The 26,402-nt window shown below is 47.3% G+C and overlaps 1 protein-coding gene across 2 annotated transcripts in view; it reads right to left on the bottom strand.

Annotated features, from left to right (window-relative positions):
- Window positions 1-26,402, bottom strand: part of PIK3AP1 (phosphoinositide-3-kinase adaptor protein 1) — a 73,300-nt gene that overhangs the window by 39,348 nt on the left and 7,550 nt on the right. The window contains exon 2 of one of the 2 annotated variants that reach the window (XM_077822219.1): window positions 2,053-2,201. In XM_077822219.1, the coding sequence (XP_077678345.1) occupies window positions 2,053-2,127 (75 nt within the window). In that variant the 5' untranslated portion in view covers window positions 2,128-2,201. Of the gene's footprint in view, window positions 1-204; window positions 312-2,052; window positions 2,202-26,402 lie in introns of those variants that run through there. The other variant, XM_077822218.1, reaches the window with a different exon arrangement.

Below are 26,402 nucleotides of genomic sequence, written 5' to 3'. Positions count from 1 at the left end.
GTAGAGGATTCAGCCATTTCTAGGTACCAAAGATGACAGAAAAAGCCTACCTCAGTTTCTGATTTCCCCCTTAGTCTTAGATCATCAATGATTGTATCATGCCATGAGTTGGAGATTCCTAGCCACTGCTGGTGACACCTCGGACAATGCACTCACCCTCATTTTAAACAGGAGGAAACAAAGGCATAGGGGTGAGTTACCTACGTTGTTGCGAGGCTTAATTCATGAAGGCCTGTTATCACCGTGTGGAAGGCATGAGAAATGGATAAAGCTTTATAGCGCGTATAGCGCTGGTAACGCTTGAGGCGATGATGCAACCCGGAAATGCGCTGAGACGATGGATTGTCCAATAACTGCACAGAGATGGGAGCAGCATCACTCCCACGTAAGTACATTGTCCAGGAAGCTCCAAACATACCCCAGGTTTCTTTTTTCAGCATGCTCAGCCCCACAAGACCTTGAGGCTGCCCAGTGCTCAGCCAACTTCCCAGGTAACTTTGCTGTTTGTGGTGGGGTTGTCCCCACAGCAGTCATACCAAGGAGAGCACACAAAGATCTTCGGCCGCAGTCACGGGCGAGGACGTTTCACAAAACACAGTCAGCTACTGCCTTTGAATCTATTCCCGCCACCCTTCCGTCCCGCTAAGGACACCTCTCCAGTTCAACAGCAGCATTCATTCTCCTTCGTGTTCAGCTGCTACCACGCACAGCCTTGGGCTACAGGTAGGTAAAGCTTGGAACTCCATTCGAAGCTCAAATTCAGTTACACACAGCGACCACTAGGGGTCATGGCTGCTGCAGTTAAATAAACCCTTGTCCCAGCCATGTCACCCTCAGCGCCCACAGATCTGGAAGCAAAGGCCTAAGAGCAAGTTTCAGACCCGCCACCCTCTCCGCCCCTCCCTGAACATTGGAGCGTATTTTGCTACTGTGCATCTGAGCCAGAAATGCCCAGTATGCTGAAGCCATTTTAGACGAGGTGACAACAATACTGCCAAATCCTAGCATCCAAAAATCAAGAGTCAGGTGCAAAAATATGAATGGCTTAAAAATTCTTGTTAAACAGATTCTGGATTCTCAGTTGCCTACTAATCTGTGCTTTTATGGCTCATGTTTTCAAGCTTCTCTGCAATCATGAAGCCTAGAAACTCTAAATAAAAGCTGAGTGTCCCATGGTCACATGACTCCAGGAGCTGGGGCTTTAAAACAGACTCCAAATATGGAGAAACTATAAAAGCATGGGAGTTGGCCACACCGTGACGAGTGTGGAAACATATCGAGTTGCTGACCTTGTTTCATTGCACTAAAAGGCTAAGCTGGCGCCTTTTCCACAATGCATGAAAAGGAAATAACGTAAACTGGTGGTCAAATTGCAACACTGCAGTGCTGCTTAGCTGTTGTGTTTTTCAAGTCTCCTGTAACAGTCCATTCCTCAAGTTGCATGGACATCAGATCTCAAACTAAGCAGTATCAGGCTGGGTCAGACCAGAACATGTACCCCCAGATACGGAGGGAAGTGAAGTCGGTGCTCCATTAGGTGGTGCTCTTGTGTCAGAGTTTGCTGGGGCATATGCACAGTACTCTCCATCTGGGGAGAGAGGCAGGGGAGATGAGCTGTGCTGACAGAGATGCTGTTTTTCAGAAGAGACAGGAAACTGATCCAGATAATTTGCAGGAAATGCCTTGGCACCCTGACAAGTTGGTGTGTTAACCCCAGAACCTGAAAATAGTCCAACACGACTTACTACATCCCACCAACCTGAATAAGCCCGTAAAAGCCTGAGCCTCTTCCACAACCTTCAGATTGGGTGGCAACCCTGTTTAAGTCTTCATCGGAGGCTTTACAGTGCAGCCAGGACAACCGTAGGACACTGAGTGTCGCAGTGTTGCTCCTGGGCTGTGGGAAGGAATCTCAGGAGATGGAGACACTGAGGGTGGGGCTGAAGGAAAAGTACTGAGCTTGCGTCTCCAGCAGGGCAATGCAGAGCACTAGCCGCTAGTGCTCAGTACAATCCCATGTCGAGAACGCTAGAGGAAATGGACATACTGTACCCCACAGCGTATGCGGTCAGGCTGCACCACCAGGTCTCCCAGGGTGCTCTCGGATGTCCCGTGCTGCTGACTCATTGCAAGTTTTCTGGAGTAAACTGGGTTTCTCTCGTCTTCTGCCTCTGTATCAGTCACAGAATCGCAGCCAGAGTCTAAACAAAGCAGACAGAATCCCGTTAGGCCATTCTCATGCACTAAAAATACATGGATGCATGGAGAAACACACAAACCTCAAAGCATTTTAAAAGAGAACCTGCTGAAATTCTTAAACAAGAACTCAGAAAAGGAGATCTAGTTGAAGAAAGGGGAATCGACTGAGTTTCCTCATTTATTCCTGTAATGGGACGTCTGGGGTTTGGTTTGCATTTGTTCACAGCGACATACAGCTCCACAGAACTGCTGTAGCAGCACTGAATATGCTTATTCAACAGCCCCATTCATATGAAAATGAGACGACATAAACATCAGTTACAGGAATTTGGTCGTCAGCTGGGCTGATTCTAACAGTTCACACTCCTCTCCCAAAGCAATTAAAGGATAACTGATCCCCCTTAGTGCCAGTGATGAGCCTGCTTTTGGGGGCCTACTTGTACTGCTCACCACAGAGAGTTACATCAGACTATTGGACGCACCCTTTCTGCTCCAACCCAATCAGTCTCCCTCATTACTTCACTGCTGTTCCAGGCCTGGGCCCCCTCCATTCCCACAGGTCCGCCAAGGCACCTGCAATGCCCCTGGTTGCGCTTGGGATGAATTTGGCCCCCAGAGTTTAAAGGCCTCTTGATGAGCACTTAGTTTTAGCTACTCCATCCTGTGTCCAGCAAGCACATTAGCCAGTGTATCACATTTCCCCACTCAGGTTGGTGGGGTTTTCTGTTTGCTTGTTTTTCATTTTGTTTCATTTCAGGAGGAGGGAGGGAGCATTTTATTTATTGATATTTTGGGTCATTTACAATAAGCCATTACAATTACATTGTCTTGACATGTATAGGGATTTTCTTATTACAGAATTAACAATATTAAACAACTTATTGTATGTTGGCCATATATTGTTCATCATTAACTTCTCCTCCCCCCCCCTTATTATTTAAACACAACCATCACATGGTATATACATTTTGCTATTCATACTGACTTTTTGGGGTGGGGGGAGGAAAAATCTGAAAGCTTTCCTTGGAGGGCCGGGGGGTAGGAGAGTGGAAGAGTCTCGGGACAATAGGAAGAAAGGAAAGCTAAAGAAAGCTAAACAATTCAATTATTATTCTCTGTGTAGATCCTTCTTGATTATCCTGTAGGTATAAAATTACTGTGTCTGTGTCAAAGCCTCTCAATTATTTCAGTGTCTCTATTGTATTATTTCTCTGTGCAAGGTATATGATTACTTTATCCAGTGTGTGTGAGTGTGAAAGAGAGAGAGAGAGAGAATTTGTCTGCCACTGTTCTCACAAAACGTGTTGAGTCTTCCGTTATCCGCTGTTCTATTTATTTCCTTCCCCACCCCACCCCCCTCCCCAGGAATCACTGCCTTGGTCACAAAGTTAAGATTGCTCTTTTTACTAGAAAGAACAAGAAGAGTAGTAGCTCCCTGATTTCCAGCTTGGAACTTTTTAACAGGCCAGCTCCCGACATATGTCTTTAAGTCCTGCTCGAGGGCTATTTCTAACATTTCCTCAGGCTGGTGTTGATTGAAGGTCATCCTACGGTTGCCGTGATGGATTTGTAGCTGCCTGTAATAATTTGTGTGTGTTGTATATGTTTGTAAGGGGATTTACCGTATTTTGTTCAGGTTATTGCAATTGCTACTATGGGAATACCCTGAGTTATGTCAAGATCAAAGGGTTGTCAGGAAAGGCACCCAGGAAGGGAAGGTGGGGGGTGGAACCAGATATTCACTTCCCAGCAAAGACGTGAAACAATGCAAGAGGTAATCACGGTGCTGCTCTGGCTCAGACCCTCTGCTAGTTTTCTCACAGTGAGAATACTAAACTTAAACAGAATTGGTAAGCCAACAGCCCATGCTATATTTCCAGATACCTTCTGATATACTGAACTTTCGTAAGTCAAGAAAGCTTGAAGCGGCTAAATGAGGTTCCATTAGGAGCACAAGTCCCCACTGATTTCAGATCCTAAATCTCTGGAACAGGGGCTGTCTGTCTGTCTTTTTGTTCTCTGCTGGTACAGCACGTAGCACAATGGGGACCTGGGCCATGGCGGGGGCTGCAAGCTGCTACTGCAATACAAATAAATAATAAGAAGTCACCTGGGGAAAAACTGAGACTAGTTTCAGCTCCTAAGTGTGGGCTGTCAAAAGCACCCAGGTGTGGCGGTCATGATAACTTTGTTATGCATTGTATTTAAACGGCTTTTCATTGTCTACACTGGAGCAATTTTGTTTTGAAGTGACAGATTATATCCCATTAAACGTAATGAAAAAAAGAATACGATTGTAACCCCCAATTCTGCAAACACTCATGTACATGGCTTAACTTTAAGCACGGGAGCAGTCACATTGAAGTCAATGGGCCTATTCATATGAGTGAAAGTACCTACCTGCCAAAGTGCTTGCTGTGTTGGAACAAAACTGGAAGTCTCTGAACCAGCAGGATTGCAAAACTCAAAGAAACGATACCCTGCCAATAGCGGTATTTTAAAAACCAGCATTTGTCATTTAGTTACAACACTGTAGTCTAAGGTTACAATAGCACAAGCTTTCAGATTCGTTTTTATTTATTTTTTAAAATTGATGTAAATTGGATGGAGGCTTTAAATTTAAATCAATGCTTGAAACTGCCCTAATTTAAAAATCACTCCACTCCATTTTGGGTGCCAACTTTGGACCTAGTGGCCAGAGGCGCTGAGCATCCCATCCACTTCTGCTGAAGTTGTGGTTTTTCAGTCCCTCTGAAAGATCAGGCCCAAGTGCATCGAATTGGCCATCAGAAAATACAAGCCACTTGAGAGACTGCCTCCCACCATCAGCTGTTTTCTATTTCCCGCTGTACAAGTTTGTTGTAATTGAAACTGACAAAGAAGTATGTTCAGACAAATGAGATCTCTGGGAATAGCTACAGACCTAACGAAACACGCCCCCCCAATCTCTTATTTGTCTCTCTGCAAGTGTGTTTCAATGTACATAGCTGCCCCGGGACCATTCTCTCCAGGCTGTTGTCAAAACAGCACAGCTTCAGAGATTCCTGATGAGCTCGGACAAGTCCCACTGGAACCAACTTTTTATAATCTCTCGGAGATAGTCCCTGATTTGATCAAACCTCTGAGAGGATGGAATTGCTGCACTGAGCAATCAAGTGTGTGACTTGGTTACAGGAACAATTTAAAATCCCTGAAATTTATGCAAAGCCTGGCATCCAGAGGGATCCCAAAGCACTCTGGAGTATAGAGGGATCATTCCCCACCCTTAAAATGCCACCATTTCTGAGGTGGAGCATAGTACCTGTGTAACACTGACAGACCCCGGTCATCAGGAGGCCGGATCAAACCTGGGCCCTCTGGAGTTAAATGCACGAGTCTCTAATGTATGAGCTAAAAGCCATATGGCCCTTAGCTATGGCTGTAGAGCAGACACATTAATTTCTCTCTCTCTAAGTGGTCTTGGTGCCACTAGATGGGACAGAACACCACACCCAGGAAGCACGTGGGTTACATACTTCCCCTAGCTGAGGAAGCGCATCCCGAGCATCAGAGACTTCCCAGTTGAAATCCCAGACAAGCCCCCACTTGTAACATGGACAGACCCCAGTTGTCAGTGGATGGGATTGAACCGGGGATCTCTGGAATTAAATACATGAGCCTCTACTGCATGAGTTAAAAGCCATATGGCCCTTAGCTAAGGCTGCAGAACAGACTCATTAATCTCGCTCTCTAAGTAGTCTTGGTGCCACTAGACAGGACAGAGCCCCACATACCCAGGAAGTATGTGAGTTACACCTGGATTTTCTCCAAAAATATTCAGACATACGAGATGAGGAATGAAGGAAGCAGATGAAAGAGGAGATAGGGCCAAGGCCTGCTGAAAGGGAGAAAAGGCGAGGGTAAAGGATAGATATTACTGAATCAGTGGAGGGGAGGGGGGCTGAACATAGAGAGGACTCAGCCCAACAGGTGTTCCTCAGGAAATGGAACCACAGTCCAAGAGAAGCCAGTAGAAAAGAGCCTGAGCGCAGACTAAGGCAGATACAGTGCAAGATGGAAGTCCAAGTGTGGCAGGCTCATCTTACCGAGACCCTCATTGGTGCACTGTGCTTCAGGTCATTCTCATGGCTCAGTGACTCCAGCGGCTTGGATGCTTTGGGTGGCTTAGCTCTCCAGCCAAACCAAACAGAACCCCTTCCAGGTTAGGAGAAAGAGTCCCCCAAGCCAGACAGTCCCTCACCCCTGTGGGTGGAGCCTTCTGCTTGCTTACAGGGGCTAACACCCCTTCTGCCCATCTCCCTTTAGCTGCGGGAGTGGGGAGGGAGCTGAAGGAACTCTGCATGTTTTTGTTAGCAGCTGTGAGAACTGGAGGGTTCTGGAGGGAACTGGAGGGGCTGCACCTGTCTTTAAGGTACTAAGAGCAATCCCCAAGAACCATAAGCCCGCTCAGATTGCCTCAGCACCAGGAAGATTGGCTGAGACGGGATAAGACAGGATTTCAAAGACCTAGATGAGCACAATAAAATGTGGACAATCAGCACAGCGTCCATAAAAGAAACAATGATTCAGGCCTCTCTAGTTCACTAGAATTGTTTGATCACAGCTACAAAGCTGGGAGGAGCTGCAAGTGCTTTGGAGGATAGAATTAAAATTCAGAGTGATCTGGACAAACTGGAGAAATGGTCTCAAGTAAATAGGATGAATTTCAATAAGGACAAATGCAAAGTACTCCACTTAGGAAGGAACAATCAGTTTCACACAAACAAAATGGGAAATGACTGCCGAGGAAGGAGTACTGCAGAAAGGGATCAGGGGGTCATAGTGGATCACAAGCTAAATATGAGTCAAAAGTGTAACACTGTTGCAAAGAAAGCAAACTTCATTCCAGGATATATTAGCAAGAATGTTGTAAGCAAGACACGAGAAGTCATTCTTCCTCTCTACTCTGATTAGGCCTCAATCTAGAGTATTGTGTCCAGTTCTGGGCGCCACATTTCAGGAAAGAGGTGGACAAACTGAAGAAAGTCCAGAGACGAGCAACAAAAATGAGGAAAAGTCTAGCACAGTGGTTCTCAGGGTCCGGGGCTGCTGGGGGGGCCGCAAGCAGGTTTCAAGGGGTCCGCCAAGCAGGGCCAGCATTAGACTTGCTGGGGCCCAGGGCAGAAAGCTGAAGCCCCATCTCATGGGGCTGAAGCCTGGGGCCCTGAGTCCCGCCACCCCAGGTTGAAGCTGACTTAGCTTCATGGGGCCCCCTGTGGCATGGGGCCCCAGGCAGTTGTCCTGCTTGGTACCCCCTAACGCTGATCCTGGCTTTTCTATGCAGAAGAACAGTTGTTGTGGCACAAGTGGGCCATGGAGTTTTTATAGCATGTTGGGGGGGCTCAGAAAGAAAAAGGTTGAGAACCCCTGGTCTAGAAAACATGAACTTATGAGGGAAGATTGAAAAAAACTGGGTTTGTTTCGTCCGGAAAAGTGAAGACTGGGGGGAGGACTAAACAGTTTTGAAGTACATAAAAGGTTGTTACAAGGAGGAATGAGAAAAATTGTTCTCCTGAACCTCTGCAGATAGGACAAGAAGCAATGGGCTTCTGAGCTATGCAGGAAGGGAGGTTTAGGTCGGACATCAAGAAAAACTTCCTAACTGTCAGGGTGGTTAAGTGCTGATATAAGTTGCCAAGGGAGGTTGTGGAATCTCCGTCATTGAGGATTCTTAAAAGCAGGTTGGACAAACACCTGTCACGGATGGTCTAGATAATACTTAGTTCTGCCACGAGTGCAGGGGACTGGCCTAGATGACCTTGCAAGGTCCCTTCCAGCCCTATGATTCTATGAAAACAGTGGTCAAGGAGAGCCACCTGACAATATATTTGGGATTTGTTAAAGCTTCTGAATGGTTTGATCTTGCAGGGCATTTCCTCAGAGTCCTAGTCCTTTCGCCTGACTGGAGGCTATGGAAACAGAGCTATTAGGTAGAGTGAAAACAGAGCGAGCCATGTTAATCAGTTACTGGATTAACTGCTGATGGAGCAGCCAGCTGGGGGAACTTTGGATACGAACTATTCACCTGTTCTTTCATTCAGAAAACCCTGACCCTTGCCTTACTAACTTCCCCTGAAAGCAACTGGGCAACGCTGAGGGGGCTATACGGAGAGACTGAGCTCCCCATCACTGATACCTGAACATGCATGCGGCAGAGCACAGTCCACTCTACTATTCCTGGCAGTGCAAAGACCCAAAGGGACAGGCAGAGTTGGCCTCATTACACCATCCAGGCACCTGAAGAGTGACCCGACTCCCCCCGCCACACACCCCACCATCTATATTTGCAAAATGGGTATAATTATAAGTGAAAACATCCAGATAAGAGAGACCACAACTGAGAGGGTCTGATCCCTTGATCAGTAAGGGAATACCTGAATTGAGCTTCCTCTGTCAGTAATTATTGTATTCAACAACTCACAGGTGAAACACTAATCTCGGTCTTGGTAGGGAAGGACCCTTTCTGCTCCCCTTCAACTAAACTACCCCAAAACCAGGCCTGACGGCTTCTGAAGTACCCATGAGAACAGCAGCGAGGCAAGGAACCATAGTCCTACCAACCCCACTGCATTTCCCTTTGAACATCCAGGCAGTGCTAGTAGCTGAACGTCTCAGAGAGCAACTCCATGCAGTGTCTCTCCCATCCCAGCCAAGCCCTCCGCAATCAGCTTCACAGCCAGCTGGGCTGTTTAATATCAGTGTGCATCTGTAGCTCCAAGTCAAAAACACGAGAAAAACTTGGTTTGGCCACCTGCTATCCTAACTGTTTACTAGAAATATAAGCCAATGGGAAGCATCGAGTTATTTTAATATACTGAATATTGTTACACACAGAACATACATCCGGTCTGTCATCCATTTCCTCCTGACTACACTGATTTTATCTGCATGGAGCTGACAGCTGTGGTTTCTTAGTACTTAGAAGTTAGGCATGTGAGCTGACTGAAAGAGTCTGCAACTTGTCCCGAGTACTTCAGCCTCTAGATATTAATAGGGTTCACAGGACTTAGCATTAACCAGCCTGACAGACTGAATAATGAATCCGCTAAGCTTGCGCCCTTATGGGTGATTAAAGAGCAGCTGAATTTAGTGTCAATAAACCAAGGATGAGTGTGAAAGCCTACATGTGGACTGGCACCTCCACTTGGACACTGAGTTCAGATCTAACTGGGCAAACTCAGCTGTATTTGCCAGAAACTTGGTAAAATCCTAGAAGTGACAAGGAACTTTGGCAGAATTACAGCTGGAAACGCGAGGCCCTGTCCTTCGTTGTACTCGCCTCCAGGATGCTGCTGCCTTACACAAGGGATATGAGCTTGGTTCAGGCTCACCCCAAGTTCCTGCACTGTCAGGGGAAATGGAAGCAGGTGCAATTGACCTCAAGTGGTGGGATAAGAGAGCACTATGTAACAAGTGGAGCAACTCTGAAGAGAGAAAACAGTAACACAGGGGAGACTAGTTAGCATGACAGGGAGGTCGTGGAAGAGTTAAGAAACCCTCCCACAGATCCCTCCCCCACTCACACATACATACACACACACAAATGTACATCTATATTGGGAGAAGATAATTTTTATCTTATAGGTGAGATAGATGGTTACCCACAGCTGGTTAATAAATACTTTGAGAGTCTCAGATTAAACATGCTGTCCAAGTGCAAAGCCCTCTGCAAACATTTCACTGATCCCTGTGAGGTAGCGTTTCACAGGGGGAAAAACTAGGCACAGAGGCAGTATCTCCAATAGACCTTCCTTAAATTTCCTATCACTGCTCTCACCACTGAAATGCCACAGCTTGTGGCTAGAGTAGGAGCTCTAGCATAGGCCATGCCATTGACACTGTAGCTTCTGTCACGCAGGGTACGAGTGTAACAGGTAAACACACCACTGGCATGCTCTATGCTCATGCTCCCAGAGCGGTTGCAACAGCGAGACATTTTTAAGAAAGACTCTAGTGTAGACACTGCTAGAGACAGAATTTCAAAGCCTCAATACCTCAATGTAAGAGGTCCTTACTTGGCAGCCATGGGATACCTTAGCTCCCTTGTGCTCCTGTAGCTAGGCCCTTTGATGTGGTTCAGACCTCCAGGCAAGCCACAAGTCCCCCTCTTCAGGGCAAACAGAAGTTCAAACTCAGAACACGTCCTGGGCCCTCAGACCACTGCCTTCACCCCTGTCGATGCAGGGCTGGCACCAGTTTGCCCTCCTGAGGCTAGTTCAATAGCTGTTTCTCCCACAACCTGTCCCAATCTCCCCCACCATTGATACAAGGGAGGAAGGAGGCTGGCTTGCCCCCTGGAAGCTCCAGACCTCGAGGCAGAAGCTAATGCTCTATCTGCATTCCCTTCCCCAGCCCTTGTGCGCCCTGTGCCCACAATCACCTACTATACCCTGCCTCTCTGCAGGCCTCATCCAAGGCCCTCCTGGACAGTTTCCCAGCCTTGGAGAGCCCACACCAGGTCCCGCCTCATCCCAGTCTCTTCGAATTCGGAGGGAAGTCTGTTCCTTATGTTCTTTGGCATTCCTTCCCAGAATGCTTTAGCATGGTTCCTGAACTACAACTCCCCTCAGTCAGGAGCAGCAGAAGCGCTCTAAAAGTGGGGGGGGGGCCACTGGTGCCCGAACCATGGTCCCCCCCGCCCCCCCGCGGCTCTTCCCCCCGCACCATTTCCTTTCCCCCAAGGCCCTGCTCCTGCGCCGCTTCTTCCACCCAAGACCCCGCTCCCCTGCTCACTCCTCTCCGCCCCCTCTTCCCCGTCGCTTACCCTTACTGCCTGTAAAAACTGGGAGGGCATAGCCTGTCCACTTTTGAAAGTGATAAGGCCATGGCCCCCTGACCCCCGCCCCCCTGTTTGGGTGCCCCTGCCCTCAGTTCCACCATAGTTTCCCCACCATCCCCCCAGAATGCCTTTGTGTGAGGATGAACTGTCTCCCTACAGGGGTTCTGTACCCCTGTTACACTAAAGTCTCATGGCGCTGAGCTCCCGTTGACCCGTGATCTGACCAAGCTCACACAGTGCAAGGGAAGCAAAGGTGAAGTGCCTATGGTGGAGACAACTGCCTCATGCTGCAGAATTCCATCTTCAGGGTCAGCACCTTTGACCAGCCCAAACTTCACTTTACATGAAAAGGAACAAGACAAGTCTGCATTTGTTCAGTCTGCGTTTGTTCCATGTAAGGGAACAATCCTAATATCACCCCCCGATAACTGTGTCAGTGGCCGCAGGAACGGCCACTCTGATCAGCCCCCTCCACTTCTCATCTTCAACCAGCCTCGCCCTCACTTCCCCCAGCAACCCATTTGTTACGTTCATGTGTGACCTACCCACAATGAGCCCAGCTCTTCTGGGCAGCATGAGGACCTCCTATTTGTTCTATAAAGATGACTTTGAATGGTTTATAACAGGCTAGGCCACCCTCCCTTTCAGGCCAGCAAGCTGGGCCTATTAAGTTTAGGGTGACCAGATGTCCCAATTTTGTAGGGACAGTCCCGATATTTTGGGCTGTGTCATAGATGGGTGCCTATTACTCCCACCCTCTGTCCTGATTTTTCACACTTGCTGTCTGGTCACCCTAATTAAGTTTAGCCTTTCTTTGGTTTTGCTTTCGTTTCGTGTCTCATAGAACTTGTGTTTTCTTTTGGACTGAGATGGCCACCAGGTTGCTAACAGGTCTGTTGACAGAACCAACCTCTGCTCCGTTCTTCTTTGTGAGTAGTTGTAAAGCTCAGTTGTGTTTAATTTTGTAAATAAGCACCTAGTTATTCAGGCAGTAGGTGCTCTAGAAATCAACATACACTGTATTGCAGTTTATATATGGAGCACTTTTGATCCCAAAATAAGGAGAGTCTTTTCCTTTGTTATATTTTTGGCCCTATGGAAATATCACTGAAAGGAAAAGATGGTCTTCTCAGCAGACTGCAAGAGATTTTCATGACCTTCTGCAGTCTGTTAAAAATTAATCCAAGTGAATAACCTACCGGGTTCACTCTTCCAGGGGTGGACATTCCCCAGACTCTGCTTTCAAGTTACATTTTAGTTTTATCGCTGAACAAAAAAGCAGAGGGACAGAGCTTGGTCACTGAACAAGAGAGGCTGTTTGCACTGTAATGACAAGGAGTTCCATGTTACTTTCATAATACTGGTAAGCAGAGATAGGAAGAGAGTGGGAGTTTGCAGACCAGAAATGCAGCATGCATTTCCGAGACCAGTGAGATCAACAAAAAGCCAGCCAGAAAAGCCAGGAGGTGCAGGAACCAGAGAAGAGAAAGCGAGGAGGAAAACATGGACTGGAATAAAGGGAAGCAGAAGACACAGTGGTAATATGAGCAGCCACAGGTGGAAGGGGAAGCAGCAGGGACCAGAAGAGCTTTGAGTAGTGGCTTTTGGGTTCAGACAGATATGAATTAATAGCCTTCAGGTCGTGAGTCGGGACATAGTCCCCTTTTTAAGGGCAATCAATGAAATTTAGCATGGACTAAAAGACAATTAATTTATGTTGTGATAGAGCCCAAAGGCAAGATCCCATTGAGCATAGCACTGAACACACATACACCCCGTCATGGATCCACACCTGGCCTCTGACCTTTATACAGGCTCTCTGGGAATGTATAGGCCCTAGGTCTCCACTTTTAGGAAGGGGGAGCGGTGTGGCTCCGCTACTTTGAGATTAAGGGCCCAGCTTCGGCACCACTGTCCCTCATTGTGGCTCTTCCAGCAAGTCCAAAAGAACCTAGTAGGAGACTCAGCCCTCTCCAGAGCCATACAACCAGCAGATGTTTTGCAGCGACACGGGACAGCCTTTTCCAAACAAGCCAGTATTAAGCACTCAACTGGAATACAGTATTAAAGGGTCCTTAGGTTAGAATGGAGACAGCAAAGCTTACATGTAAGTTCATGCTGGCCGCCTCACCTGCCTCTGCCCTAAAGCCAGCCTTCCATGTCTCCACCCTGCACTGGTCCGCTGACTTCTCATGACCACCCTCCCCCCAGCATCTCCATTCTTCGTATCAAGTTGCACTCAGGCTGATTCTGCCAGGCGTTAAAAGTTAATGACCAGTCATTCGTCTTCCATTGTCTGTCCAAGGCAACTCCTTTTGCGTGTGGACAGTTCTTGAGAGTTCACACCACCCCAGACATGCCTTCATAGAATCATAGGGTTGGAAGGGACCTCAGAAGGTCATGTAGTCCAATCCCCTGCTCAAAGCAGGACCAATCCCCAATTTTTGCCCTAGATGGCCCCCTCAAGGATTGAACTCACAACCCTGGGTTTAGCAGGCCAATGCTCAAGGGTCAACCCTGGGTTTAAGCAGGCCAAAGCTCAATGTTCAAGGGTCGCAGCCTTCCACTCCCCTCCTGAGCCCATCCCTTCAGCATGGCCCTCTCCACTTCCTCCACAAAGTGGGACAGCAAAACAGGCAGGGGGGCAAGTCCGAGTCGCCAAGGTCCCCTGACTGCCGCTGCATGGAGTAAAGTGCTTCCTCAACTGCTATGTGGGGAGTATCATCCATCCCCCTCCCCCATGAGTACTGGGCGCCCTTCCCCTATCACCCACTCTTTTTCCCAATTTTCTCTCATTTTTAATTTTTTTTATAAAACTCAATAAAGTCCTGGGAAATTTAAAAAAACAAAAACAAAACAAAGGGCCTTACCCATCCCTTACTCCCCTTACCCAAGAGGAGGAATTAACATCTTCAGACCTAGTAGGTCACATAGGCACCAACTCCATGAGTGCTCCCAGGCTCCCATCAGCTCAGTGCCCACTAGCTACAGCTGTTTGGCAGGGCTGCCGATCAGCTGTTTGGAAGCTGGGGGAGGTGCTTGCGGGAGGGTGGAGAGCAGTGACTGGCGGGCAAGCAGTGGCCTCGGGAGAGGGGTTGGAGCAGGGATGGGGTGGGGGTGGAGCTACCGAGGGAAAAATAAAAGTCGGCGCCTATGGTAGGTCAGCACACTAAGTGAGTGCGTAAACTGAGTCATGCATTTGCCTCAAAATACAGGCCTCTCCCACACCTTCTCCACACAGCTTATAGTCTAAACATGCACCGGTCTCTGCTTATAAATCAAATAAAGGGGAATTGAGAGGACAAGTTAACCTCATCAGGACTGTTTCACTGCTTATCGAGTAGTTGTTGACAGCACACCCACAGTGGCTGCTGAGGGGTTAGTAGACCTGTCACAGCCCACACACCAAGCCAGTATCTGCACAGAAGGCTTGGTAAAGATGGCAGAGTGCTTGAGGAGAGAGTCCTCTCTGCACAAACAATGGACCAATGTGGGGGAGCTGGATTAAGCCCGTGACTAAATTCTACTCACAGACCTCGCAAGAGCCTTTCCTCGCTGCCAGAGTCTTTCACTGCAGCGGGGAAAGGCTCCGGCAACAGGGAAGCAGCGAGGCATTACACTGCTAAAAATAGCAGTGTAGATGGGGGAAGGCCTAGCTTCGGAGCGTAGTGAGCCATGTAGGTATATACCCTATGGTTCTGGTGTATCTGTACTCTACCCACCTACGCCACGCCTCACCGACTGCACTGCTCTTTATACCCATGCTAGCTGGTCGTGCAGCGTCTGTACTCTAAGCATCACCAGAAGTGAAGATATAGCCAAAGAAGTGCAGCAGGTTTCCTAACAAAGCACAGCCAGCCCCTTGACAGCCCCTTCCTCTGGAAAAGCGCGCTGAATGAAAAGGAAATTGAGAACATAGCTATTTTCCAAAATCCTTATGAAGTTGCAGTTCTCACTGGTAAATTAGCAATTTTGGAACAAATTGACAACTTAGACAGTAATCAGTCACCAGGACCAGATGGTATTTATCCAAGAGTTCTGAAGGAACTCAAATATGAAATTGCAGAATTACTAACAGTGGTATGTAACCTCTCATTTAAATCAGCCTCTGTGCCAGATGACTGGAGGATAGCTAATGTGATGCCAAGTTTTTAACCAGGGTCTAGAGGTGATCCTGGCAACAACAGGTAAGCCTAATGTCACTACCAAGCAAATTGGTAGAAACTATAGTGAAGAACAGAATTAGACACGTAGATGAACACGATATGTTGGGGAAGAGTCAATACAGCTTTTTTAAAGGGAAATCATGCCTCACCAATCTATTAGAATTCTTTCAGTGTGTCAACAAGCATGTGGACAAAAGTGATCCAGTTGATATAGTGGACTTTCAGAAAGCCTTTGACAAAGTCCCACACCAAATGTTCTTAAGTAAAGTAAGGAATCATGGGATAAGAGGGAAGGTCCTCTCATGGACCAGTAACTGGTTAAAAAATAGGCAGCAAAGGATAGGAATAAATGGTCAGTTTTCAGAATAGAGAGAGGTAAATAGTGGTGTCCCCCCAGGGTCTGTACTGGGACCAGTCCTATTCAACATATTCATAAATGATCTGGAAAAAGGGGTAAACAGTGAGGTGGCAAAGATGGCAGAGGATACAAAATTACTCAAGATAGTTAAGTCCAAAGCTGACTGAGATTTACAAAGAGATCTCACAAAACTGGGTGACGGGGCAACAAAATGGCAGATGAAATTCAATATTGATAAGTGCAAAGTAATGCACATTGAAAAACATAATCCCAACTCTACATTTAAAACGATGCAGTCTAAATTAGCTGTTATCACTCAAGAAAAGATCTTGGGGTCATTGTGGACAGTTCTCTGAAAACATCAGCTCAATGTGCAGTGGCGGTCAAAAAAGCAAACAACATGTTAGGGACCATTAAGAAAGGGATAGATAATAAGACAGAAAATATCATAAAGCCACTATATAAACCCATGGTTTGCCTACACCTTGAATACCGCATGTGCAGTTCTGGTCGCCCATCTCAAAAAAGATATATTAGAATTGGAAAAAGTACAGAGAAGGGCAACAAAAATTATTAGGGGGATGGAACAACTTCCATACAAGAAGAGATTAAAAAGGCTGCGGTGTTCATCTTAGAAAAGCGATGGCTGAGGAGGGATAGGAGAGAGGTCTATAAAATCATGACTGGTGTGGAAAAAGTGAATAAGGAATTATTATTTACTCCTTCACATAACACAAACACCAGGGGTCACCCAATGAAATTAATAGGCAGCAGGTTTAAAATAAACAAAAGGAAGTACTTCTTCACACAACGCACAGTCAACCTGTGGAACTTGTTGCCAGGGGATGTTGTGAAGGCCAAAGTATAACTAAGTTCAAAACAGAATTAGAGAAGTTCATGGAGGGTAGGTCCATCAAGGCCTATTAGCCAAGGTGGTCAGGGATGCAACCCCATGCTCTAGGCATCCCTAAACCTTTGACTGCTAGAAACTGGGACTGGTTGACAGGGAATGGATCACTCGATAATTGCTGTTCTGCTCATTCCCTCTGAAGTATCTGGACCTGGTCACTATCAGAAGACAGGATAAGGGATAGACAGACAGTTGGTCTGACCATTATGGCCATGTTCTTAGTCCTGCTCTCGGAGTAGGGCCACTAGCGTCATTTCGAAGACACCAGCAGTGCAACAGCCTGCCTGAATCCAGCAGGGGCTTCCCTCCAAACCCAACCAAGGTGCACAAGCAAGGGGGCTTCCTCCTCCAGACATGACTCCAAGATCGTTTATTAAATACTGCTCTTTACAAACATAGCCACACACTGCCCTTGGCAATCCTGGAGAGCTAGCCTCTCCTGCCGCCAGGTAAACATATGTACAGCCCAGATAGGGCTATCCCTATTCATCCATAATTTGCCTAGAGAGAATCCTGCTTCGCCTGAGACTCAGTTATCCTTACTGCTCCTTTTGGGCAGAGGCCTAGTGTGCCGATCTGGGACAGGGTGCAGTAGCCACATTTGAACACCAGCAGACGGGGAGTTCACTCCAGTGTGTACATCTGTGAGAGCTGAAGAACCAGTAAGGCCCTCAAAGGAAAGCTGAGGCAGAAGTGCAGCTCCCTGAATAAGTGCTTCCAAGGAGAACACAGCTGCAATAGGGCTGAGTTGTAGTCTGCAGTTGGCTTTGTCTCTTTGTTTATGTCAGAATCTTGTTATGAACCGTGTGCCCCAAACTTCAAGAGTGAAGGGACAGATGGTTCACTCTGTCTGCCTCACTTAACCAAGAGCAGGCAACACATCAAAAAGCACATGCCCGCCTGGGGATTTTTCCCAGTGCTGAAAATCAAGTTATAACTGTCACTGATTCAGGGCTTCCTGTTGAGTAACTATGTACAATAAAGGAACGTTCAATGCACAGATTAGTTCTTTCCCATCTGTTTAAGATGTAAGCTCTTCGGAGCAAGATTTATTATTTGTTATAATGTTAGTACTACAGAAGAGTTTCCAGACCACTCCAAAAACTCCATTAACCTGGAGTTGTGGGTGAAAGTATTTATCAGATGCTCTTGAAAATGTTGTCACTAAGCGGTAAGGCCCCGTGAGGCTGCAAGCAGAGTTCAAATGGTTGCAGCAAAATGGACTTTCTTCAACAAATAGGTCTCACCATCTCCTGCATCTTTGCGTGAAGACAGAGTTCAGGATCTATCCCACCCTGGTACTACCTGTCCTGCTATATGGGTATGAGGGTGTATTCCCCACACTGGCCCTGAGAGGATAAATTAGGCCCAATTAACCTGTAAGTGACACCTGGAGGAGGAGCTAGGGAACAGGGATTGATTAATCAGACATGAGGCTCAGCTGGGCGGGAACAGGAGGGGTCGTATAAAGCCAGATAGTTGGCAACAGAAGGAGGCTGCAGGACAGTAGTCTGGGAGAAGGGAGGTATGCTGGGACCATAGAAGGTAGTCCACAGTTACTCCATGGGAGGAAGGAACTGGGAGGCTGACAAACCCAGACAGGGGGGAAGCAAGGAATGTAGGAGAAGGATCAGGGGAAAAGGAACAAGGAATAGGAAGGAGTGCAGATCTTGGCTGCTGATTAGAGGGCCCCTGTGCTGGAACGGGGAGTAGATGGTGGGCCTGGGTTTCCAGGGCTTCCAATCCAGCACTTCTTGCCAGTAATAAATTTGAATAATTGAGGGGTGGGATAATGCTGCTCCTTAGTCTCATTCTCCCTTTGTCTGCCTTGGAATTCCCTTCTGGAGGGCCCCCAAGCTTGCCTGATTGTTGACATTAATGCCTGGGGTCATCAACACCATGAAAAATCATAGTCAAATTCTGACTTCCTAACAGCCTTTGAAGGGTGGGGTGGGTCTGATCCATATGGTGGGTTATTGCGACCCATGAAACAAACTATTGTAGCAAATGCCTTGGGAGATTAGCAACAAGCACTAACAGCACAAACTCAGTATATAGTTGCGTGTCATTGTTGCAAGAGGCCTGGGATGCACAGTGTGGCAGGACTTTTCCAAGTTATGTAACACTGCAATAATTGCTGTTTATTTCTACATAAGCTACAGCATAGGTACCAGTCTCATGCTTTAAGCATAAACTTACCATGAGGGGGGCTGATCAGGAGGGAGTATCCCCACTCCCTACACAGTCAGCTTAGTGCATTTTGGGGTTTTGATAGTCCAGTAGGTAGAGAAGAGCTCTCCAAATGATCGGTCAAGTCCCAGAGGTCTATTCCTGCCTCTGACAGTGATCATGAGCTTCGGCAAATCATGTAGCTCAAACTTCTCAAACTTGGGTGCCTAAAGCCTGGCACATATTAGGCATCAAGTATGGCATGAATGGCTCTGTTCATTTCCCATACTCCAAACGAAGCTAAGAATAGTCTGTCTTGTGAGGATGTCAGCACTGAGATCTTTAGTTGCAGGGCACTGTGAAGATTCAGTGTCTCTCTGAAATCTCCCACTGGCTAATGGACTCCTTCTGAAACACTGTCGGTATTTACTCTTCTGATCATTCCTTCAGGCTGACTCTGTACATTGCACTTTGACTCACTCAAGATCACCAGCCTTACCTTGCAACATCTTAATGAGAAGTGCCCAGAAGAGCTAAAGGTATATAAAGCACTCTCTTTCAGGTTCAGATGTATTTCTAATTGTCCTAAAAAAGAGAAGCAGGGTCCAAGATAGCCTCGAATACTGGACTGTGGCTTTTGTGGATGAGATTTTAAAAAAGCAATAGTTTACCCAAATTAAATATTTTAAAATACAAATCTTCGCTGCTCCGAACCACAGCAGCCACACCATCGTAACAGAGCCAAAGATGTACAGAGTAGATCTTATTGCCTGCTGCAAAGCTTTGTACAGGTTCGCCTCTCCATATTTGGTGTTGAGCTCTCCACCGGACAGTGAATTTGGTAGCGTGGCTCTTTGCAGCAGTAGCTGCTTCGTGTCTGTCATGCAGGAAGGACTCTTACTATGTCCAGTGTTATGGCTGGATTGTGCCAGTTTCTGACAGCCCAAGCACTGGCCATGGCTGGAGATGGAATGTCAGAAATGACAGATCCATGATGTGTTCTGGCATGACCGTTCCTTTGCTCAAGGAGAAGATGAAGAATCGTGGAGCCATGAAGCAAGAAATTGCTTTCTTACTCTTAATATATGAAAATGGTGCTTTGGGACCTGTGATGCTACTGTAGCAGGGGTGGGCAAACTTTTTGGCCCAAGGGCCACATCTGGGTATGGAAATTGTATGGTGGGCCATGAATGCTCACAAAATTGGGAGTTGGGATGCGGGAGCGGGGGAGGGCTCTGGCTGGGGGTGCAGGCTCTGGGGTGGGGCCAGAAATGAAGAGTTCAGGGTGCGGGAGGGTGCTCTGGGCTGGGTCCGAGGGGTTCGGAGGGCGGGAGGGGGATCAGGACTGAGGCAGGGGGTTGGGTCATGGGAGGGGGTCAGGGTGCAGGCTCTGGGTGGTGCTTACCTCAAGCAGTGGAGGTGCGTCCAGGCGGCTCTGCCCACTGCCCTGTCTGCAGGCGCCACCTTGCAGCTCCCATTGGCCACGGTTCCCGGTCAATGGGAGCTGCGAGGGCCATGCTTGGGGTGGAGACAGCATGCTGAGCCCCCTGGCTGCCCCTATGCATAGGAGCCGGAGAGGGGAGATGCTGCTGCTTCTGGAGTCTGCGCGGAGTGGGGCAAGTCCCAGACCCCGCTCCCTGGATGGAGCACCGGAGCGGGGCAAGCCCCGGTCCCCACTCCCCAGCGGGAGCTCAAGGGCCGGATTAAAATGCCTGGAGGGCCGGATGTGGCCCCCAGGCCATAGTTTGCCCACCCCTGTACTATAGAGTGAATATCTGGGAGGGGGCAGCCACCAGCAGCAGTGCCTCACCAGAGCCCAACAGAAGCATCTCTAACTTAACATGGCCCCAGAGATCCCTCCAGCCCTATGGAAGTTTCGAAGTTCCCCTTGCCTTGCTGGGTCTTAGCATCACCCTTGCTCCCTTGCTGACTCCCTGGAGTCTTCATACAGTGGCTTCCCCTAATTCCTACATGTTCCTGTTGAGGCTGACCGCAAGTTACCTTGGCCTGTTGTTACAGAATAGTTCGGGGGGGAGCTAGCAGTGAATTGGCTTTGACCGGCCAGGCTGGCTTGCAGCCACTCGACTCGATAAACAAGAAAAGAGACAATGAGGGTTAAGTGTGGGAATAGAAAACAGTAGTGTTTCCTGCCAGAGCCTGCTTGTGGATGTACACACCCCCCCTTAGAAAGAGATGATGATAAAAAACAGCTATGTGAATTACTTTAGATGAACAGTCTCACCTGTGGACCCTGGCCTTGTGGATGCCCAGGAATTCCCCACGCTGGAGCAGCGCCTGCTACGAGCCCTCAAGAACAAGGCTTGAGTGTCCGGGACTATCCATAGAAGAAGGGGTGTAAGCATTGATTCTTGCTTACTTGCTTGGTTACTGGAAAGCACATATTTAGTAACACGTGAAGGCTGGGAAGCTTATTATAGTTTGGCAATAAACCCGGTTATACTTATGCACCTGGTCTGGCTTCATTGAGTGTATCCGAGCCTCCCCCCGCCTGCCCCGCTTTGGCTCGACAGTTCCCAGTGTGGATTTCACTCCAAATAGGCCTCCTTATACTCTTTAAAATCCTCAAGAACTACTGTGGCTCTTAGAAGATCCCCAGAAACTGAGGGCCAGATACTGACTTCTGCACTCAGCCTACGATTCTTGCTAAGCTCTGCAGACAGTCGTTTGGACTTTAGGGACGCATGAAAGTAGGCAAATCAGGGACAGGAAGGCAGGAATCAAGGTATTGAGCTAATGGGAGCAAAGGAACATGGGAACTTAAGCTGGCTGGGGAGCCAAGGACCCTAAGGAGTTCCTAGAGACCATGTAGTGTCTGCTCCTTGACATTTTCTGGCTCTCACTGCCCTGAGGAGCAACCTGTCTTGCACAGTTCCATTGTTGTATGGAAATACGCTGTCTGGGTTCTTAGACTGGCCTTATTACCAGGGTATCAGAGTGGCGATTCTCATGTTAATTTTCTTTGCTGCATTGTGTTGACCTGCAAAATACACTTCTTTGCCCTGGCTCTGGGAACAGAACGTGGTGATGTTTGAGGCAATTTTGGGGTCCTATGGGAATTTGCTCCATGGGGTAGGAGCTGTGCAGGGTAGCCTGCTCCCAAAGCTTGCAGGTAGGTAAACCCTGAAACTCCTACAGAGCTTCATTAAGCAGGAGTTGAGATTGGGTGAACATATTAGAAAGGAGAACAGGAGTACTTGTGGCACCTTAGAGACTAACAAATTTATTTGAGCATAAGCTTTCGTGAGCTACAGCTCACTTCATCGGATGCAAAGCTTATGCTCAAATAAATTTGTTAGTCTCTAAGGTGCCACAAGTACTCCTTTACTTTTTGCGGATACAGATTAACACGGCTGCTACTCTGAAACCTGTCATATTAGAAAGAGAAGGATAAATATTCTTTACAAGTAGTGTGGTTATAAATAACAGATATAAGAAACCCAGGAACTTCAGAGTTCTGTACTGCAAGTGATGGGGGTTATATAAAGATAAAATGTACAGTTAATGCACACAAAGAACATTAATTATGCCCCACAGGGGCACCCGGAGAAACAGACTAACACCTTATCCGTCTGTAACAAATGGGTTTCTTCCAGCCATAACCACAAACTAAGATCTCCTCTTAGACATACAAGTCCACTGAGGCACTTCATAGATTCCTGACTTACACAAACTAAAAGCAATCCTTGACCATTCTCACTGATTCAGCATGCCACCAGCTATATGAGTGTCAGACAGCACTAGTGTCTCCTTGTACAAACTTTTTGAACTCAGATAATGAAATTACAGCACATATTTGAAAAGGGCAAAAGCTAGTGTGGTGAGAAAGCATAAACCTATAATTGGCTTCATCCCTATTCCTAACAAGAAGTGTGCACTGCAGAGAACTATTCTCGATAGTGCACAAACTGATGTCTTTAAATATAGACTGTGCACAGCCATAAACTGCAGACTCTTGTGCAAAAAGACGAAGCAAAGTGGCCAGTGACAGTCACTGCACCAGTACAGTGGCTTTATCCAAATGTAGGATAGCCACCGGCAGTGGATTTCTGGAAGCTCTTAGGAAAAAAAGTTTATTCCAAAATTAGCATGCTTTACACAGTAGATATGAAGGGAAGATTGCAGCTGGCATCACAACAGGGGCGGCGCTAAGGTTGTTTGAGAGACGTTAATTGTGCATCTCCACTTTCAAATAACGGGATTTCCTAAGTTTCATTTTTAGCTTTGAGTTTCTTAGGTTTGTAAAGACTATTTTATATCTACATTCCTGTAGAGTTTTTCTGGGTCAAATTTTCAAAAGTCACATAGGACCTTAAGTCCCACTGACTTTCTGTGGTGCACCAACACCACCATAATCATCAAATATACACAGTCTACTGAGGAGCATTGCACCAGCAGAGTGACCATAGTTGATGGTAGAGAGACAAGACGGGTGGGTAATAATATCTTTTAGTGGCATTGTATAGTGAAGTTCCCAGATCTGGCTCAATCCTGCAAATCCACAAATCTCTGGGGTGCCCCCCAGGCTCTGCCAGGTAGAAGCCGGGTGCGCACCCCTTTGTGCGTCAATGCAGAGTTTGAAGGCACGGCGTTCTGGGGTATTTGGTCCATCCTGGGGATGTGGCTGAAGAGCATGCAATGCCACTTTTGAATATGATAAGCGATTGATTGAAGTCGACACCTCTGCAAGACTGTGACATTTTGCAAAAAGTCAAACCGCTTTATGCTCAGGATTTGGTGCTGACAGTGCCTATGGAATGTCTCTGGCCACTCCAAGTCTGCCAGGTTTCTGACCCATTGTAACGGAATCCACTCACTGCAGATGGCGCCTCCTCCTGGTCACTCTGGGGATTAGCTCTGGTCAGGCATTGCACCTTCCTCTGGCGATGTCTCTCCCATCATCCTCTCACCCTGTGGACCCCTCTTGCTCCAGGAACCGCAGCCTCCTCTTCGTGACTCGACCCTCCAGCCAGGCCACTGGGTGGTTCCTCCTTGCAGGCCATCTCAAAGTCCCACTGTACAAAGTGGCAGTCTTCCCTTCACTGCTCTGACCGTGCCACTCCTCCAGTGGCTGGTAGGGTTCCTCCATCCAGACCAAACATGGCATGGGCAGCAGCAGGGAAAGCTTCCTTTGGCACCCATCCAGGCCAGACGACTAGACTATGGAAACTGAATTTTCAGTCGGGCCAATGCAAGGCCAGTTAGTGCTGGGTGAGATGGCAGCTCAGCTAATGGACTGTTTCAGTAAAGTCACCTAGATCTGCGTGGTACCTTTGATTTAACTGACCAGTAGAAAAGCGGGAGTGGAGTTGCTCCTAAATCCCACTCCGATGGGGACACGCTGGAAGGTGGCACGAACAGGAGGGACAGAAAAAGTCTTTAAAGAAGCCTTACTGAGGGTGCAGGAACAAACCATCCCAATGTGCAGAAAGAATAGCAAATATGGCAGGCGACCAGCTTGGCTTATCACAGAAATTTCAGTCAGCTTAAACACAAAAAGGAAGCTTACAAGAAGTGGAAACTTGGACAGATGACTAGGGAGGAGTATAAAAATATTGCTTGAGCATGCAGGGGTGTAATCAGGAAGGCCAAAGCACAATTGGAGTTGCAGCTAGCAAGGGATGTGAAGAGTAACAAGAAGGGTTTCTACAGGTATGTTGCAACAAGAAGGTGGTCAGGGAAAGTGTGGGACCCTTACTGTATGGAGGACGCAACCTAGTGATAGATGATGTGGAAAAAGCTGAAGTACTCAATGCTTTTTTTTGTCTTGGTCTTCACAGACAAGGTCAGCTCCCAGACTACTGCACGGGGCAGCACAGTATGGGGAGGTGAGCAGCCCTCAGTGGTGAAAGAACAGGTTAAGGACGATTTAGAAAAGCTGACATGCAAGAGTCCATGGGGCTGGATCTAATGCATCCGAGGGTGCTGAGGGAGTTGGCTGATGAGATTTCAGAACCATTGGCCATTATCTTTGAAAACTCATGGCGATTGGGGGAGATCCCAGAAGACTGGAGAAAGGCATGTATAGTACCCATCTTTAAAAAAGGGAAGAAGGAGAATCCTGGGAACTACAGTCCGGTCAGCCTCACCTCAGTCTCTGAAAAAATCATGAAGCAGGAAAGTGTGGGCCCCTTACTGAATGAGGGAGGCAACCTAGTGACAGAGTGCTATGAAAAGTGATATTAACAAATATACAAATATTACTTTTCACAGCAGCAAACTTACTACCTAGCAAGTCTTTTTTAAAAAGGCAACCAAAAACAAAAACAAAAGACAAGAATGTGCAAAGCACCTTATTTGTGTTTCTATTCTGTTTAGGTCCAGTAAAGAACAGAGAACTGTACATTATTTTTATTATTGAGTCAACAAAAGAAACCCTCCATAAATAAATTATAATGATTTGGCCGTGGATATGTGCATATTTATTTGTTTTTCCCCAAAGTTAATTAAGTATTTTAAGGAAAATTGTCATAGCAGCCACCAGCCACCAAAAAATTTATTGTGAGAACCCCTGGGCTAGATACTACAGTCTCCGTGGATTTTCTTCAAGGGTTACAGCTCCATTTCTCACTTAAGGAGCATCTTTCCTATTTGTAGGGTCACCCCAGTGCTCTAAATGTAAGGCCCTCTAGGGGAGGCAGGCTCAGGCACGTTTCTTGGCTTGGCATTCTCAGGCCAGCAGGACCTCGAGATGCCGCCACAGGAGAGGAAGAAGAACCATCTTCCCCTACTGTAGGGAGAGGGCAAACAGCACTTTGCATTGCCCTCTAGCAACCTCTGGCTAGTGAACGGTTGTTGCTGGAGAGCAGCATCCAACAGTTTCTCTGGCAGGAGGATCAGTGCAACCTAGAATCAGAAACAGGCTTGTTCGCTAGCCATTGGATGATTTTGAAGGAGTCATGGACACAGTGTGCTCAGTCACTCTGACCCCATTTGTTACTCATGACGGCAGCCAAGCACACACCGATCAATGCATCTGTTTGAGTTTCCTGGTTGCAATGTTTATGGCAATTGGCAAGGGGTTTGTTCGTCACACATACTGACATGGCTAGGCCCATCTGCCCCGGGGTGTTAGAAGGGATCACTCACTTGAGGAAGGGAGGATAGGAGATAATCCAGCACTGTGGATGTGCATCAAACTGTTTTCTGTAACTCTCCTCCCAGTGGCAAAGAGTAGGTAGAGTTTCTGGTTAGCTGCTCCATTAGTCTCAGGTTTAAAGAGTTGGTTTTGGATAGTCCTAGACATCCTAAATTAAAGCTGGTTATTAAGAGCACTCCAAATGAAGGGCTCCATTTTCTATACAATAGAGAGAACACAAGTCCCTTACGTTGTATGCATTTGCCTTGACCCAGATATCCACCGGGTGTACAGAAAGGGATAGCCTCTACGACCCATTCATTCCTCAGCCTTCTCAACTAAGCCTGCCAACAGGGTACCGGTTAGGTGGGTGAGCTGCGGTGGACTTTCTACCAGGAAGTGGAGTGAAGCATGAAACTCAAATTTGGCCATTACCAGCCTCTGCATGATTGCAAGTGGTGACCAGTGCCAATGAAAGAGCAGGAACTGCCGATGCCAGCTGGTGGTCAGTTGAAGCACTGAAGTCTAAGGGTTGAGAGCTTCACTATAACAAATGTTTATGAATAAAACCTGGACTAGATACCTTCTTTGCGTTTTGTCAAATCTGCTGTGAAAATGTTCTTAAAAAGAACATGTGCTGGGTCATCATCTAGGACTGCTAGAACATGAAATATATGGCAGAATGT

This window comes from Eretmochelys imbricata, chromosome 7 (genome assembly GCF_965152235.1).
Source record: "Eretmochelys imbricata isolate rEreImb1 chromosome 7, rEreImb1.hap1, whole genome shotgun sequence".
Taxonomy (NCBI): domain Eukaryota; kingdom Metazoa; phylum Chordata; order Testudines; family Cheloniidae; genus Eretmochelys; species Eretmochelys imbricata.
The sequence above is the reverse complement of the archived record's forward strand: the minus strand, read 5'-3'. Positions and strand labels throughout refer to the sequence as shown.